Here is an 18,798-nt window from a genome sequence, read left to right as displayed (position 1 = left end):
AGTATTTGTGCACAACAAGCACCCGCGGCAATGTATTCCACTTCGGCGGTGGACAAAGCCACACTATTTTGCTTCTTGGAGGACCAAGACACAAGTGATCTACCAAGCAAATGGCACCCTCCGGATGTGCTCTTTCTATCAACTTTGCAACCGGCATAATCCGAATAGAAATAGCCAACTAATTCAAATAAAGCTCCTTTGGGATATCAAAGGCCAATGCTTGGTGTGTGCTTAAGATACCTAAGGATTCTTTTTACGGTAATTAAATGAGTTTCCTTAGGATTAGCTTAAAACCTAGCACACATACACACACTAAACATGATGTCGGGCCTAGATGCGGTCAAAAATAACAAGCTACCAATCATAGAGCGGTAGAGAGTTTGATCAACCAGGTTACCTCCCTCATCTAGGTCGAGATGTCCATTAGTTAGCATTGGTGTCTTGATTGGCTTACATTCATCCATCTTGAATCTCTTGAGAAGATCATTAGTATATTTCTCTTGAGAGATGAAAATCCCTTCTCTCATTTGCTTGACATGAAAACCAAGAAAGAATGTAAGCTCTCCAATCATTGACATCTCGAACTCCTTCGACATCAATTCACCAAACTCTTTGCATGAATCTTCATTTGATGATCCAAAGATGACATCATCAACATATACTTGACAAATAAAGATATGTCCATCAAGCTTCTTGGTGAATAGTGTGGTGTCGACCTTCCTAATGGTGAAGCCCTTCTCAATGAGGAAGTCCCAAAGGCGCTCGTACCAAGCTCTTGGGGCTTGCTTAAGCCCATATAATGCCTTGGATAACCTATAAACATGATTAGGATATCTAGGGTCTTCAAACCCGGGAGGTTGATCAACATAGACTAGTTCATTAATAAAGCCATTTAAAAATGCACTTTTCACATCCATTTGATAAAGTTTTATTTCATGATGTGATGCATATGCAAGGAGGATACGGATGGCTTCTAATCTTGCAACCGGGGCAAAGGTCTCTCCAAAATCCAAACCTTCAACTTGAGAGAACCCCTTTGCCACTAGTCTTGCCTTGTTCCTCACAACAACTCCTTGATCATCTTGCTTGTTTTAGAACATCCACTTTGTTCTAATGACTCTTACACCTTTTGGCCGCTCTTCAAGAGTCCAAACTTCATTGTGGGTGAAGTTGTTCAACTCTTCATGCATTGCATTTATCCAATCCGGATGTTGAAGAGCTTCTTCTACCTTAGTAGGCTCAAAGCAAGAGACAAAAGAGTGATGAGCAATAAATGAAGTAAGTTTTTTAGATCGAGTCATTACACCCTTTGATGGACTCCCTATGATGAGATCTTGTGGATGATCTTGAAGTAGAGGTGTATTTCTTCTATTGACCACTTGAGGGGGAGGTTGTGGAGCATCAACATCTTGTGCTTGTACCACCATTTGTTCATGGGAGACATGAGTATCTTCATTTTCTACTCTCCCATCTTTTTCACCATCTTGTGGCACACTTGATGAAGAAGGTGGATCAATCACTGGTACATCATCTTTATCATTTTTAGGCTTGATGTCTCCAACTAGAATGTTCTTCATAGCCTCCCTCAATGGTTCATCACCTACATCATCAAGATTCTCATGTGCTCCTTGGGAGCCATTAGATTCATCAAATTCCACATCATATGTTTCTTCAACCAAGCCGGTGGCATGATTAAATACTCTATATGCTTTGGACTTTGATGAGTAACCGACAAGAAAACCAATATCACAATGTCTTTGAAACTTCCCTAGGTGTTGCCGCTTCTTATAGATGTAGCATTTGCAACCAAACACCCTAATGAAGGAGACGTCCGGCTTCTTCCCATTGAGCAACTCATAAGGTGTCTTGCCAAGGAACTTTTGAAGGAATAGGCGGTTGGATGCATAGCATGCGGTGTTGATTGCTTCCGCCCATAGAGCTTCAGGGGTGTTGTACTCATCAAGCATCGTTCTTGCAAGAGTGATCAATGTCTGGTTCTTCCTCTCAACTACACCATTTTGTTGAGGAGTATATGTTGCGGAGACTTCATGTTTGATTCCAACTTCATCACAATAAGCTTCTATGTTTATGTGTCAAACTCTTTCCCATTGTCACTTCTTATCTTCTTGAGCTTCACTTCAAATTCATTTTGTGCTCTCTTGGGAAATTTCTTGAAGCAAGATGCAACTTCTGATTTGTCATGAAGGAAGAATACCCATGTATACCTTGAATAGTCATCAACAATCATAAGACAATAAAGATTTCCTCCCAAACTCTTGTACGTTGTTGGTCCAAATAAATCCATGTGAAGGAGTTCTAGCACTCTTGCGGTTGATATGAAAGCTTTTATTGGATGGGTATTTGCAACTTGCTTGCTGGCTTGACATGCACTACAAAGCTTGTCCTTCTCAAACTTCACATCCTTCAACCCTCTCACCAAATCATTCTTCATTAGCTTCTTGAGTGAGCTCATCCCAACATGAGCAAGTCTTCTATGCCATAGCCACCCAAATGTTGTTTTGGTGAATAGACATGTCTTCAAGTTTGCATCTTTGGAGGTGAAGTCCACTAGATATAGGTTGTTGTATCTAAATCCTTTGAATATCACATGATCATCATCCTTCTTGGATACAACAACCTCCTTCTCGGTAAACAAGCATTAGAAGCCAAGATCACACAATTGTACAACGGATAGCAAGTTAAAACTCAATGAAGCAACATATAGCACATTGGAGATGGAATGATCATTTGAAATTATCACTTTGCCCAATCCTTTGACCTTGCCCTTTGAGTTATCTCCAAATGTGATTCTTTCTTACCCATCTACTTCTTCATCTAGTGAGGTGAACATACGAGGATCACCAGTCATATGTTGTATGCAACCACTATCAATAACCTAATGACTTCCATCGGTCTTGTAGTTCACCTACACACAAGAGATCAAGCTTTAGGAACCCAAACTTATTGAGGGCCCTTCACCTTCTCAACAAGTGACTTTGCAACCCAAAATTTCTTAGGCCTATTCTTGTTGAGAGGACCTAAGAACATCACTTTCATCTTTCCACTAGAATTCTTTCTGAGCATGTAGTGAGCATTTAAGGCAAAAGGTCTAGCATGCTTGGGCAAGGGTTGTGGTGGTGGAGTTTGGCACTCATGAGCAAAGTGGCCTTCTTGTCCACACTCAAAACATCTCTTTGGCTTTGTCTTGGACTTATGCTGTTGTTGAGCTTGAGCCTTCTTCTCTTGATTTGCCAAGTACCCAATGCCATTTCTATCCATCTTCATGACGGTGTTCATAAGTAGCTCACTTTGAAGATGCTTGCCTCTAATGAACTTGCTCAATCCAATCTTAAGATGATCTTTCTCTAACTTAAGCTTCTTGTTTTCTTCCTTAAGAGCATCATTGTTCTTCTCTTCCTTAAGCTTCTTGTTTTCTTCTTTGAGCTTCTCATTTTCAAGCATCAACTCACCATCATGATCAAGGGTTTCTAGCACAATGGTGTTGTGGCTTTTGATCTCTTCAAGATCTTTCTTGAGCTTTGCATTGTTATTCTTGAGCTTGACAAACTCATCATAATCATCGGCCTCAACCACTTGCTTGCCCTTGCTACTAGAACTTTGCTCAATGCTCTCAATAATTAAGTCATCACATGATATAGCTATATCAATCTTAACAACATCGTTAGTAGCATCATGTGGCTCATTGGATAAGAATTCTTGAGCAATAACAAGATTATCATGATTAACCTTAAGAGTAGTATATTCTTATCTTAGCTTGTTGTGGCTAGTGATGAGCTCTTTGTGTACCCACTCAAGTTTATCATGTTTACCTTTAAGCTCTTTCTTAGAAGATTTGAGCTCCTTGAGTTTGGATGACATAGCATCATTTGCTTCTCTAAGCTCAACACTAGCCTTTTTGGTTATATCACATTTTGCTAAAAGTGCACCATTTTTAGCCTCTAGCTTTTCATTTTTAGCTCTAGTTTTTATAATGATCTTAGTGTATTGTTTTAGCAACCTAGCAAGATCATCATAAGTAGGTGATTCATATTCATCATCATCACTATCGCTATCATCATCACTAGCATGCACATCATCACTACTATCATCATTGTTTGATACCTTGCGATCACCCTTGGTCATAAGGCATAGGTGTGTAGAGGATAATGGCGGTGGTGGCGATGAAGATGATGAAGAGTTGATAACAATTGCGGCCACCTTCTTGTTGTCACTATCATCATCGGATGAGGCACTAGATGAATCAATGTCCGTGAGCCAATCACCGACAATGTATGTCTTTTCACTTTTCTTCTTCTTGTGGAAGTCCCTCTTCTTGCCATCTCTCTTCTTGTATGGCTTGTTCTTCTTCTTCTCTTCTTCTTCATTACTTGTCATCTTTCTTGCCCTTGTATTTGTTCTTGAACTTGTCTTTCTTGGGCTTAGTGCATTGGTGTGCTAGATGACCAAGTTCTCCACAATTGAAGCAATCCATCTCAGAGATTGGCTTCCTTCTAGAGCTAGTGAAGAACTTCTTCTTCTTGCCATCAAACTTGATGCCACTCTTGTTGAGCTTCTTTAGCATCTTGGCGGTCTTCTTCACCATGAGAGCAAGACTTTCATCATCACTTGAGCTCTCATACTCAAGTCTTGCTTTGCCCTTCTCTTGACTAGCTTTGAATGCTAAGTCCTTATCTTTCTTCTTGGTAGAGGATGATCCATCTTGTGGTGTGATGTGCATGTACATCTCATGAGTATTGATCTTTCCCAAGATTTGTGTCGGTGTAGCGGTGGAAAGATCACCTTGATGTAGCATGATCATAATATGCCCATATTTGTCATTGGAGAGGACACTCAAGATCTTTCTTATAACATCGGATGGTTGCATTTGAGTGAGTCCAAGCCCATTGACTTCCTCTACAAGAATATTCAAACGTGAATACATCTCATTAGCACATTCTTTATGAAGTATTTCAAAAGAGTTGAGCTTTTTCATGACAAGATGATAGCGTTCCTCACGCTCACTCTTAGTTTTCTCATGGAGCGCACAAATGTCCGACCATAGTGCATGGGCGTCTTTGTGGTTCCTCACCCGATTGAACACATCTTTGCAAAGGCCTCTAAAGATGGTGTTTCGAGCCTTTGCATTCCACTTCTCATAATTCACCTCATCGCCTTGTAGGTGAGTAGCATCTCGAGGTTTTAGGAAGCCTTGTGAGACGGCTCTAAGTATACCAACATCTAGAGCTTCTAGATACGCCTCTATGCGAATTTTCCAATAAGGAAAGTCATCTCCCTCAAAGATAGGAGGGGGTCCATCCCCATGAGACATCTTGCTCTAGGCGGTTAAGCCTAAATACGTGAGCACGAGGCTCTGATACCAATTGAAAGGATCAAGATGCCCAAGAGGGGGGGTGAATTGGGCTAATTCTAAATTTCTTTGCAATAATCAAAACCTATGGTTAGCCCAATTAACCCCTTGTGCCTAGAAAGTGTTTCTATTGATCTAATGCATAAAAGTTTAGCACCCTAAGTTTCAATCCTACTCTAGCATGGCAATTCTAGGAATGTAAATGACAAGTAATGAATTGCTCAAAGTAAATGCTTAAAGTAAAGAGAGGAGTAGGAACGCGGTGATGTTTTGCCAAGATATCGGAGAGTCGCCACTCTCCACTAGTCCTCGTTTGAGCACCCGCGTAAGGGTGTAGCTCCCCCTTGATCCGCGCAAGGATCAAGTGCTCTCTACGGGTTGATTCTTTGATACTCCATCGCGGTGAATCACCCACAACCGCTCACAACTTGAGTTGGGTCATCCACAAGCTCTCCGGATGATCACCAAGCTCCCAATCACCACCAAGCCGTCTAGGTGATGACGATCACCAAGAGTAACAAGCACGAACTCTCACTTGACCAAGACAAGCCTAATGAGAATGTGGATGCACACTTCGCTACTCTTGATCTTCACTAATGAGGGCTCTCTTTGGGATTCTCAAATCTCAATCACCTCACTAGGACCTTGCTCTTCTTGGCACTCACAAACGTGTTTCTCAGCTGTTGGAATGAGCAAAAGTACCCCCACACACGAGTAGAGGTTGTATTTATAACACCGGCTGAAAAACGAACCGTTATGTGCCTCTGCGGGGTGACCGGACGCTCCAGTCATGTTGACCGGACGCTCCGGTCAGTACGCCCCAAACTCCAGTGGTTAAGTGTTGACCGGACACTGGCCAGCGTTCGGTCAGCACTGACCGGACGCGTTCGGTCAAGTTTTCCCTCCACTGGACCCTTACTGATGTCGACCGGACGCTGGACCTCCAGAGTCCGGTCACTTGCTGAGCAGCGTCCGGTCAGTAGCCGGAACCTGATCAGCATCCAGTCAGCATTGACCGGTCGCGTCCGATCAGGATTCTCCCTCTCTGGGACCTTACTGGAGTCGACCGAACGCTGGTCCTCAGCGTCCGGTGACTTGACCTCGCAGTGTCCGGTCACTTCCAGACACTTTCACCTTGTCAAATGAACTGACCGGACCCTGAGCCAGCGTCCGGTCACACCGGAGCCAGCGTCCGGTCAGTATTTAACCCTCCATTCACTTCCAACTCTCGATCATATGTGAATGAAGTTTGCTCCATTGGATCAAAGGGCCATTGTGGAGCTACCTAGTGCTAGTTTTAACAAGTGTGCACCACACCTAACTCACTAGACTCACCTAGGTCAAGCTACCCGTTCATACCCCCCTTAATAGTACGCCAAAAGAAAAACAAAGTCATAAACTACTCTAAGTGTCTCTCTAACTCCAATCGACACTTAGAACTAGTCCATCCTTAACCTTGTCGTCCATCCTTTGAAAACCAAAATGATTTCCATTGTAGGGGCATGACAACCATAGTTGCCCAATCGATCTCCATTACTGTGACCTAACTCAATTGTTTCTGCAAAACACACGTTAGTCACAGTAATCACATATTATCATTAATCACCGAAACCCAACTAGGGGCCTAGATGCTTTCACCGGCCGGAGGGGGTCTCTCCATGTCATCTGTGGCCTCCATCGGCCGCATGGAGGGCCGAGGTAGGGTGGCGTCTCTTCCTCCTTCTACGGAGGTTCCTACGACTGTTCCCGAGGATCTCTGTTGTTGTTGGCGGTTCTCCTAGTGCTGGTGGCCATTGGGTGGAGTGAAGTGGTGCGATGGGGTCCCCATGGACGACGCCAACTGTGGGGTCACTCCTGGCCTCTCGCCCTCGTTGGGGAGCACGCGGGGAGAGGTTGAGGGTTTCCCACAGGAAAGAGTTCAGTCGACCGCGAGGGGACCAAGCGAAGGCGAAGGTAAAGATGCGTAAGGTGATAGAAAAATACGGATTAACTGTCTATTAATTTGTCCTGAAAAAGCCCTAGGGCCTTCTTACACGAGCGCCCCAGGTATTTATAGACCACACCCGGAGGCACGCCGAAATTACATTCGGGCCGAGTCTGAGGAGGCAACAGTTACACGACAGCCAAGGGTACGGCAGTAATCTCCTTCCTTCAGCCAACCACCCTTAATCCTAATCACCTTGGTGGAGCCGCCGACGCCGAGATGATTTCCTCAGGTGGCGGGCATCAAACCTTCGCGTGTCTCGGCCAAGGGTTAGCCCGGCACCACAGACTTGCTCTCCTTTCGCCGTGCTCCCTCCGCGAAGCGGGCCTCCGCGCTCGGTACCTGAACGCATGAATGAAACATGGAATGCTGGAAACTCTCTTCGCGAGGGTTAGTGCCCGCTGCGAGGTAGTTCAATCTGACTAGAGAAAGGCGGGCGCCAAGGGAGGAGCGGTGCCAGGGAGGCCTTCCCCCAACATGTTCCATCACAAGGAACCTAACCAACTGAGCTAGGCTCTTTGACTGATCATTATGGCTTACTGGCCTTACTTTTGTTGATCAAGTCAGCTACCCAACGCCGGGTCGATCAAGCCAATTCTGTTCCATAGCCAAGAACTGGAGCATCTAAGCAGTAGGTAATCAACCATCGCCCGTCCTTGGTCAAAAAGGAAACACGAAATGTTGTCCTGAAAGATTTGCAATTGTCGAAGATTCGTAGTCCAGCACGTCCCATGCATGGCAAGCTATAGAAAAGAACTTTGCATCTGGTTCTGTAGTTTTCGAGAGAAGCTTCACACCTTCCAAGTTCCAACGACGCTCGAAGAACACCCTATACGCTCGTGCTCTCCCGTTCCGGTTGCGTGTTGGGTACAAGATCTTGGATCGATTGGTCTCCTGCCAACGGTACGTCAGTCCATCCGTAACGAAGCATGTACATCATTTGTCCAGCACCACAGAAAAGCAAGGGTCGCTGAGCAACAAGGATTTATTTATTTACCACTGAAATTTACAAGCTACAGCAGCAGCATAAACGTAGCATCCCAACATCTGTCACGTACAGTGACATATATAGGACTAGAGTAACATCAACGGGCATCACGAAGACAGTGAGCAGCATCCACTCAACACAAAAGTAGCAAAAGAACCAAGCTGAACCATCAGACCGAGATTACATATACCATGCAAACCACAAGCCCGATCGATATTCACGCAAAAGGATGCCAGCATTCATAATCTGCGGTTTATCCTAGTTCTGCTTCTTGGATTTGACCAGACCCCTGGGGATTTTGCTCACGACCTTGGCATCCAGCACCTCGTACTGCTTGAGGGCCTCGATGTGTGCCCTTCCAGCGAAATGGTCCACCTTGTCCTGGTACTTGTCGTACAAGATTGGCACCGTGTGGAGCAACAGGACGGCTGTTTGATTAAATTGATCAGTCTAGCAGCTTACAGTACGAGAAATTACAAAACAAGTACTCCCTCCATTATAAATTATAAGATGTTTTGTTTTTTCTAGATATGTAACTTTTGCTATGAACTTAGATATACACACTATGTCGAGGTACTTAGTAAAAGCAATCTAGAAAAGCTAAAACGTCTTATATTTTGGAACAGAGGGAGTACTGTGTATGTTCGAAGAGAGTTACCAATGTATATCAAGGTGAGGAGGTCACAGCTGCTTCCAAATACAGAGTTAACCCACAGCCCCACGATCACCTGAGTAAACATGCAAAAGAAGTTGAACAACTCAAATCAGTGACAAGCATGAGATGAAAATCAAATGTTTAGCTGTTATAAGAGCACAAACATACAAACAAACATTTCTTCAGATCATGCCCCATTGCAATCTCACGGAATAAGTGAAGTGCTCTGTTGATGTCATTGCATAATGCTCGTGAAACATTCACAACAAGATCCTCAGGTATCTGCACTACTGGAATATCTGGTGGACTCCTGCAGAGGCAACACATTGACATAAATAAGATGGATTTCTGCCTTAAATAGAATATGTGAGGATCATCCTATGTCTCAATACTCACTTCTTGATAAAGGTGGTAGCTTTGGACCAGAGGAATAAGACGGCAAGCAAACCAATCAGTACATGGGATATCAGAGTCAGGAGATGGTAATCAAGCACTTCGAACAGAACCCAGATGACAGTTGCACCCACTATTACAACAGCAGAAGTTTTCTTGTCTTTCCATAACAGGACATCAGCAGCTGCAGAAAGTTTTCCACAAGGAGCAGAATTAGAACAAAAAGATAACAGCAATGACCTAAGCTAAATGGCAGGTCTTCCACTCAATTGAGGTTGACTCATGATTTAAAGATGTCTTCATACATCAATTTCATACCATTAGTCAGAGGAAGAATACTTAAGACACATAAAGATCCATATAAAAAATAATCTAGATTGATTATTTATTGAAAGTGTTTTCCCCTCTCTTTTTGTCCCATTAATCTGTCTTGCGCTATGACCATGGGCAATTGGCAAAGTGGCAAATTCAGGGATTATACATCACCAAGTTAAAGTCTTAGCATGTGTTGGTTTAGAGACAGGGTGGGATGGATGGTTCTGTCCATGTTTTTTTTTTTTGGATATTTGTGAGCTCCTAAGATACTACTGGCAACTCTATATCTTTCTCTCTTCTACTAAGTCCTATCAGGGACATCCCTCAATCCCATGTCAGCCCACCTGGCACAGAAGGAGAAAAATTAAACTGTATGTTGGAAAATATTTGAACTCTTGATCAAACAACAATTATACCTTCTGGCCTGGCATTAAGGCTTGCATATAAAATTGTGGAGATTTCCACTCGAACTTTAGTATCCATCTTGAATTTATTTATCTTCTCCAATGACTATCAAGCATCGACATTCCCGTTCCACTCCTAATCCACCTATCTTTAGCACCATATACCATTTTCCCCTTTACATTAGCAATAAGTCATAGTCACGCAGCAAATTATTATTGTCCATCTCTTCCATTACCATAAGGCTAACCTCCTCTTGTCCTAGTCTTGATATATCATGAACTTCACTAGCTACAGCCATTTTGTTTCTTTTCAGGTACATGGTCCCTTAGTAAGCCTAAGCCTGTACGAATAGCAAGAATGATGTGCCAAGTTTTCAGGTACCCAGCTCAGTATGCAGTTCATGAGCATTTTCCAGCTGCCTGACATTGAAACATTCCTGCCCCACGTGTGTTCCAATAAACTTCAGCCAATATATTTCCCCTTTCAAATGAAAAGAAAGAAAAATAGTATTTCTGAGGATGACACAAAAATATCTAGATACACTTGTAACTGGTATTGTGCATCTCCTTCAGTACACAGAGTTTGACCTGCTCCTGTTCTAATCGTTGCATCCATAGTTTCAGCCATATAATCCTCTTATCGACGAACAAACTAAAATTTTACCATAGTAAGTGATCATCCACAAAGAATACACTAACTAGAAAATAGAAGCACAGTTTCAAACATCACTGTGCATGTTAAAAATTAAAATTTGTTACCAAAGCAGATTATCTAGATTTTTAACTGTAAATGATTAAAAAAGAGGAGTCAGAAGCCATATGATTCAAATGTAGATTCACTTATACAATTCTGTTGCTGTAACCACCTGTCAAAAGCCATTAACATCTTCTCGAGTGTAACATTGTGTCCCTAGGGAAAATGGACAAAACAAAAGGCATCGTTTCCAATGAAAAGGCCAACTTGCGATTTTATACTTCTCACCATCATTGCATCTATGAGTCCAATAAACAATGAATCTAAAGATTCTGCTTGCATATCTTTCTTTTTGGCAGCAGTTTCCTGGGGTGAAACTAATATCAATATTCTTTAAATCGGCAATTTTGTAGGTACGTTTCTTTGCAGTCGCAAATTATTAGCTTTTCTTAGAACATATTTCTGATCTGGAAAGCTTAGCTGAAGCCTGAAACATGCATAAGCTATTAGTTTATTAATAACTAGTCTAAACCCTGACAGCATGCTCCACAGCTGTGAATTAGATCTAAGGGATGCTAACACCACGAAGGAACAACCATTCCCAGTCCACAAATTAAGTAAACCCAAGGCAGACGATTTCAGGGGAGGAGACGTTTCCTGAGCATATTTTTATCAAAGCAAAGCAATCCGTTTGTACACGAAGCCGAGTAACTTTGATCTTCTAGCCGCCTAGTGCAAAACTCTTGCGAAGGCCCAAATAAAATTCTTTTATCTTAGAAAAACACAAAGTTCAGTTAAGCACCTAACCTCCAAAAAACCAAGGCCAGCACAGGACATCTAACACAACAAAATAATCGATAGCATACCCGTTATTATTTTTGAACAAAATTTGACACACCTAATATCCTGCACAAATTGATTCGAATAATTTTCGCAAAAAAAAAAATCTGAATAAATAATCAAGTTCATCCCGTGCGTTATCTCATCTGTGGTTTCCTATGCACTTCGAACAACAATAACCAGAAAGAAACAAATCACAACTCCTGTTGTCAATAAGAAACCAGAACTCCAAGCTAACACCATACGATTGAATTGAAGCACAGAAAGAAAAACAGCACAGAAGGGAGAAAAGGAAGAAACAAATCCGTACTTTTACCGCCCCCAAGGGCTTTGTGCACGGAGGTGTCCTCTCCAAGAAGCCTGAATCCCCGGGACCTTACCTCCGGCGCCGGAGCAGACACCACCTCCGTTGAGGCGTCGTCAGCAGCAGGCTGCAGGGGCGGGTCCGAGGCGCCCTCGGCTGGGGCCACCGGGGTCGGTGGCGGCGAGGCAACGTTCTCCTCCGCCGGATCGGCCATGGCACCCAAAGGAAAACAAGCTGTGAGAAGAAGCGAACCTTTCCCCTTACTCTCTATCTGTGTCAGTCTCCTAAAGTGCAAGCTGTGTGGTTTTTGCTTATGGTCTCGCCGCCTTTTCCTTCGTGGGGGCAAGAAGATAGAGCGAGAGCTGGATGGAGATCTCTAGAATGCGGCGCGAAAGAAACTGCCGTCACGACTCACGACGTGTCGCCGCTCCTCGTTATCGACCTGCTACGTGTACACAGAAGGATTTATCTGACGAAGGGTAGTTTCTAGGGGAAAAAAAATTGTGCGGCACCGTCGCAACGCAGGCCAGCGTGCGGCACCGCTGATTGCTTTTATATCATGGTGCTGCTTTTTTTTTTTTTTTTTGCCATCTATAAACCTAGCCCAAGCTCAAGTAATCCTAGATGCACGGAGTGGACGAAGATTAGGGCAGCTCCGACAACTGATTTTTGAGTTAGGTCTAAACATTCTTTTCATATTTTAATAGAAAAGAGAAAAGCTAATTAAGATCTAGACTCTTACACACAATTCAAAAGCATGCGATAAAAGGGAGATGATCCTAAAGTATGGTTGATGAATGGGGCTTATTTTTAATTTGGTATCTAGAACTCTAGTTTGTTTCAAGTAAGAACTACACCTTTATGTTTATAATGTCCATCTCACGGTGTTTTCTAGTGTTTGTGCGTGTCAGCTAACCAGGATGTTAAGAATGGAGTTTCAAAATGGTGATCATGCTACACAGGTTTATTTCTATTTCCTATACCTTAGCATCACTTACTAGTGTTAATTCTCCCATAATGCATATGTGCAAGCTTGAAATCAAACCTATGTAGGACATATATAATGGAGTTGACACTACCAAGTCAGGGTTGTGAAACTTGTCCATCCTTTTCAAGTGGTTAAATGCTTGGACAAGGGGCACAAATCCAAAACAAAGTTAGCATTTTACTTTTGTATGACGTGCTAGCTTAGATTTTTAATTCAATTTTTTCATATCTTTGTATGGTTGTAATCAGTTACAAAAAGGAACACTCAGGAATGAGTTGACCTAGAGCTTCTTCTAGATCACATTGTTCTTGTTTATTTTTTTGATTTTACACTATTTTACCATAACTTTCTATTAACTAAGTTTATGCTTGCATGTTTAGCGTTAATGTCTTGTCTAACACTTGGGGTGTTATAAAAAAACACTTGGGGTGTTACACATATCCTACAATGATTGAAATGAGAAATACAGATTCATCCGAGATGACAACAGGATCCCGCAAAAGCAAGTAGGAAACCCCTCGAGACAAAAAATAGAAAAAGGACAGAAAAGATTAGATTTATTCTAATTGTTTTTATTCGGGAACGCCAAAACATATAGAATTGCAGTATGTAGAAAACACTCATTATACGGGATATAGGAAGTGTTGCACGTGTACGTGAGATGCCGCACAATCTGGCGAATGAGCATGCGGTGCTTGTGGATGCGTGGCGGTTTGCATATACTCTTTTGGTCCCAGTAGAAGTACATATCTCGTATTTCAAAAGCCATCTAATTTCAAGTTTAATTAAATTTATAAAAAATATTGATATTTATACTCTAAATAAGTTTACTATGTAAATATATAATAATTATACTTATTTGATACTACATTCATTCCTCGCGCACATGTATATGAAGATTTAAATTTAAAAACTTTGACCAATAGTTTGACTAATATTTTTTAACTATTATAATACAAACCTGATATTGCTAGATTTGTAAGCAATTATACTATCTAGAAATTATAACTTTATAAGACAAAATAATTTAATATAAAGTAACTGAATGGTCATAGTATAATTTAGGAGAATGTGTGTTTAGGGCTAGGCAAATTTACGGCGTAAACAAAAAACCAAAAGCCCAACCGAACTTAAGTCTTGGTTTTTTTTTGTTTTGGTTTTTATTTTAATAGTCAAGAACTTGGCTTTGGATTTGGCTTTTGGTTCCAATCCAAATGAACAACCATTAGACAACTCCTACACGAACACTAGTAGAAATATTCACTTCTATAACGATCAGTTTTCGTCATTGAAGGAGCCAGATTCGTCATAATTTCACTTTTATGACGAAAAACGGTTCGTCATATATGTCTCGTCATTCTTTTAATTCTATGACGATTCTAGATATTGTCATAGAATTAGATAGATCTATGATGAAAACTGGTCGTCGTAGAACTACTTTGGCATGCGTGGCAGGGGCAGCCACGCTAGCAGTTGCTTTCGTTTGAGATAGTTTCCACGTGTACCTGCTATAGCCAGTTGCATTGGAGATGGTTCAGGTACGTGTCACCTTGTTATTGGACAACGTGGCCATCTCTGGTTCTTGCACGTTTTAGGTTCTTATTGGACCACGTGTCGGGCCCCTGTTGTTCCACATGTCTGTTTTTTATTGGCACATGTGTCACGTTGTTGTTGGGTCACGTGTCATTTTTTCATTAGACCATGTGTCGTATTTTTATTGGTTCACATGGCCGTTTCTTATTCGAACACGTGTCACGGTGCTGTCCGTCCAGGTTTTGTTTTTTGATTTGGCCACATGGCTTGATGGCTTTCTTCCATGTGTCGGATTTTTATTAGCCCACGTGTCATGCCATGGCTATTTCACATGTCATGCACTGGTTCGTCCAAATATTGTATTTTTATTTGATCACGTGGTCTGCCCTGGTTCTACCACGTGCCCAACAATCAATTCATCATAAAAGTAATTCAAGATCATCACTGCTACACAGATTAACTACATAATTATTCGACGATGTCTACATAATTATTCAGTATGATAATTAAATACAACAAATTACTGTTTACACATCAATAGCAACCCACTGATAGTTTCACCACATCAAACCAGCACACGACTACACACATCAAACCATAAATGTTCACTGCATCAAGCCAATAAAGTTGACAACTGAGAGTTACAAGAAGAGCTAAAGCGCATGATATTCTCATGTAGCTTATTGTACTCCTCCTATTGTTGTATCTTGAGTTTATCCACTTTAGTTCATCCACTTGTTCGATGAGGTTAGCGAAACTTTTCTGTTCAGCAACAAGCTATTCCCGAAGCATTCTCTCTAGTGATGTCTCTGTTCTGGCGGAGCTTGTTGGGATACCAGCATTCTTCAAAAAAGGGTGTTGCTGCTAACCTAGGAATGGACCTAGCCATGGAAGAGGCAAAGGACCGTGGGAACAATATCAGCACTTGTCATTGGTTCGTGCCCATCAACAACAAGTTCTGCTCGCATAGTTTCCATAGCTTCCTGTGAAATTCAAGCAGTAAATATTAGGTTATAGATAGTGAAAGAGGACTTTAATTGAAAATCCAATATATTAGTTCATAACAAGTAATGCTGGTTTCATATTGATATGGATTACGGGGTTGTTTGAATCTTGGCCACACATAGCCATGCTGTGGTGAGTTGTGGCGGTGGTGGGGTTTTCATCCACCACACTCTTGTGGCCCATTCTCTACTGAGTAAAGTTGTGGTAGCCTCATTTAAGTCAGCAACATAACAGCAGCTTCAGTTCCCGTGGAGAGCCACAGTTTGTGGCGTGGCGATCGGTGGGCCCTCAACCAAACACCTTCTACATAAGCACAACACACAGGTACTGATATGGATTACATACTATGAAATTCAAGTAGTAAACAATAGGTTACAGGATATGGATTACATAAGCACAATGCACAGGTATTGCAACTTCAAAATTAAATCATGATACCAAATTTAGGGCCCCTTTGGTTCATAGGATTTTCAAAGAAAAAATGTAGGAATCAGTAATCCTATGGAATCAGCACCGTAGAGGCCTTGGCTTCACAGGAAGGAATGGGGGAAGGAAAACTATAGGAAAGTTTTCTATCCTTCAACTTTCATAGGAAAAACAAAGGAAAAAACATCCAGTGAAATCTCATTGTATTAGTTTCCTATGTTTTTTTAGTAGAAAACCAAACACCCCTTCTAACAAAATTCCTATGTTTTCCACATGCATTCCAATCATATTCCTGTATTTTCCTGTTCCTATGTTTTTCGATCCTGCGTTCCAAAGGGGGCCTTAGGCTCCTGCCACTATTGCTTTTATTAACAATGCACATGAGTTTTTGTTTATACAAAGGCTAGAGTAACAATAAAACATAACCATCATTTACAAATGATTGCAGCCATACAGCATAGGAGCGAGATCCTGTAGCCTGATGGCACTTCACTTTTGCACGGTTTTGCTTGTTCTTCTCAGATCCATGAGTCAACTCTCCAGATCATATTGACTTCACCCTCTTGGACTGCCTTCCTCTAAGACTAATATCAGCGCTGCCTTTTGTCCTGCTGGTAGAGCCTCCTCTATGGCTTCTTTGAACCGGACGCGGACGCTGAAATTAGAGAAACAAATTTAAGTAGGAAGCATGTACAAATTGCATTGCTATCCAGACAGCAAAGCATTGCATTTCTATCTGCACCCCCCTACCGCTGCCCCTCCCGCCCAAACTCAATACAAGGTAGAACAAGCACCTTAACTGCTAGGGCCACTGGCTCATCTTGTAAATCTGAATATGTTTCATCTGTATCACCAAATCTCTCAATAACCACCCCTAGTTCTTCCATCTTCCTATGATTCTTTGTGACTTGTGCCTCCTGCTCTCGTTCAAAAGCAGTTAGTGGTTGTTCATCTAGATTACAAAGGTATTTATTAACTAAAGCTTCTAGCGAATGTCAACATAATAGAGAGCAAGAGTATACAAATAAGCGCCTAACTAGTAACTACAGCTTATACAGAAGTCATTAATCCAATAAAGCACATGTCAGGTACACTCAACTATAGGAAACATGTGTTTATACCAAAATTTGGAAGGAGTGTCGTAGAGACTTAAAAGCTCCTAAGATCATGTCATCAAGGAAGCAATTGCGTGTAGACCGGAATTAGCTAATTTGAATGCAGCACCGGAATCGACTTTCTTCCTAAGATCATGACAAAGGCTACAATCGGCGCCAGGACGAAACATGATGGACTCTACAAAAGGGGAAAGATTAGAGTCTAAGTTATCTTAAATTAGGAATGTTTTCCTTTATACCAAAGATTGTAACGAATCGTGATCAAGTAGGATTCATGTTTAGACTTCGGGTATACATACCAAACCTTGGCTATTGTAAAAGAACAATCAATCCAACATACAAGTCATTTACTTTTTTGGCTTTGGCCATCCCTTAGGAGTAGGAGTAGAGTAGATCTCGGTGAGTTCTTCAGCAAGTACGGCTACATTGATCCGATCGACCTCCACTGCTTGTTGTAAGTACCATCATGGCTTATACCTCTGTTCGTATGGCTACATCGATCCGATCGACCTCTACTGCGACTCTGGTATAAGTTAGTTATCGATTCTTGCCTAGTTCAAGTATGGCTGCATCGATCCGGTCGACCCCCACTGCATGAACTAGATCAAGGTCAAGTTATCGGCTCTACCTTAGGATGGCAATCTTTGGTAGATTCATTAAGTTACTGATATTGCTTATTGCTTTCATTATTTATCTAAATTACAGCAATATCACTCTGCCCGATTGGGATTAATCTAGATCGGCCTTATATATTGTTTAGCCCAGCATTTGTTAATCTAAAACTGATCTAATATGTGCATTAAATGATGAGTTACGTTTTATCGGCTGTTTTACATCAATCTTGATCGTGCATAGCGTGCGGTTAGAGCATGTTGCGTTTTGAGTAGATTTATTGGCTAGCGAAAACCGTTCTATGGCCCATTATCACAGCCTATGTGATTCTACCTCACACCCCACTATTAGCACCGTGGAGTGGGGATCATTATTTAGTAGATCTATTCCTAATAAGGCATGACTTTAACTGTGCGCTATGCTAGAATCGGCTGTTTTAGCCGATATTGAGTGCTTTCATAAACAGTTCGCATCACGAGACCATTGAAGTAGAGATAGGTTGAAAGATGTGTTAGCCCCATGATCTTATTATTGTATTACAACCTGCATGATTCTGCCTCATGCCCCACTGATATTAGTAATGAGTTAGGGTTGTTGAGTCTATTGTTATTTCTACGGCCTGTATGATTCTACTTCATGCCCCACTGATCATAGTGATAGATGAGATCTAACATGTTCATTAGATTTATCTTTATTAAACGGTTAAATGGTGTTGAATTGTTTCTTTATATAAAAGGGGTTCTGTTGCTTGTAATCATTGGCTCAACATAAACCAATCATTGTTGACATCTTATTGCCATTGATTAATATCTACTCAAATAATGACATTTATCTTGAATGATAACCGATTCTTCTTATACAACCCAATGAGCTTTAACCGATTTATTCTCATGAATATGCTGGAATCGACTATTTAGTCGATCTTCTTTTATATCGGCTCTCAGAGTCGCACATTCGGGACTGTCTGGCAACATCGGCAAGTTCCACCCATAATTACTGATAAGCTTTCTCTCCTTGTCAATTACAGGGTCAAATTGACTGGCACGTCTCGGGAGGAGTGCGTAGGATCGACCATCCCTGCGCTGAAGCTAGGCGGATCGATAGCTCCATCGAGCAGACCCTTTTGGCTTGCTACGTGTGTCCTCAGCACGGGACGAAAATTTTGTGTCGACAC

At 41.7% G+C, this 18,798-nt stretch overlaps 1 protein-coding gene across 2 annotated transcripts; it reads right to left on the bottom strand.

Annotated features, from left to right (window-relative positions):
• Nucleotides 1–8,323: 8,323 nt before the first annotated feature.
• LOC136528172 (reticulon-like protein B2) lies at nt 8,324–12,352 on the bottom strand. Of its 2 annotated transcripts, none has more exons than XM_066521098.1 (5): nt 11,952–12,352; nt 9,392–9,572; nt 9,164–9,305; nt 8,999–9,068; nt 8,324–8,768 (listed from the first exon to the last, which is right to left on the bottom strand). In XM_066521098.1, the coding sequence occupies exons 1-5, from the start codon at nt 12,157–12,159 to the stop codon at nt 8,599–8,601; spliced, it is 771 nt and encodes a 256-aa protein (XP_066377195.1). In that variant the 5' UTR covers nt 12,160–12,352; the 3' UTR covers nt 8,324–8,598. The 2 variants fall into 2 exon arrangements, with proteins under 2 accessions (XP_066377195.1, XP_066377196.1); XM_066521099.1 differs by lacking the exon at nt 11,952–12,352 and adding an exon at nt 10,120–11,913.
• Between the last annotated feature and the right edge of the window lie 6,446 nt (nt 12,353–18,798).

This window comes from Miscanthus floridulus, chromosome 19 (assembly GCF_019320115.1).
Source record: "Miscanthus floridulus cultivar M001 chromosome 19, ASM1932011v1, whole genome shotgun sequence".
NCBI classification, from domain to species: domain Eukaryota; kingdom Viridiplantae; phylum Streptophyta; class Magnoliopsida; order Poales; family Poaceae; genus Miscanthus; species Miscanthus floridulus.
Note: the sequence above shows the minus strand (reverse complement) of the source record. Positions and strands in the feature narration are given on the sequence as shown.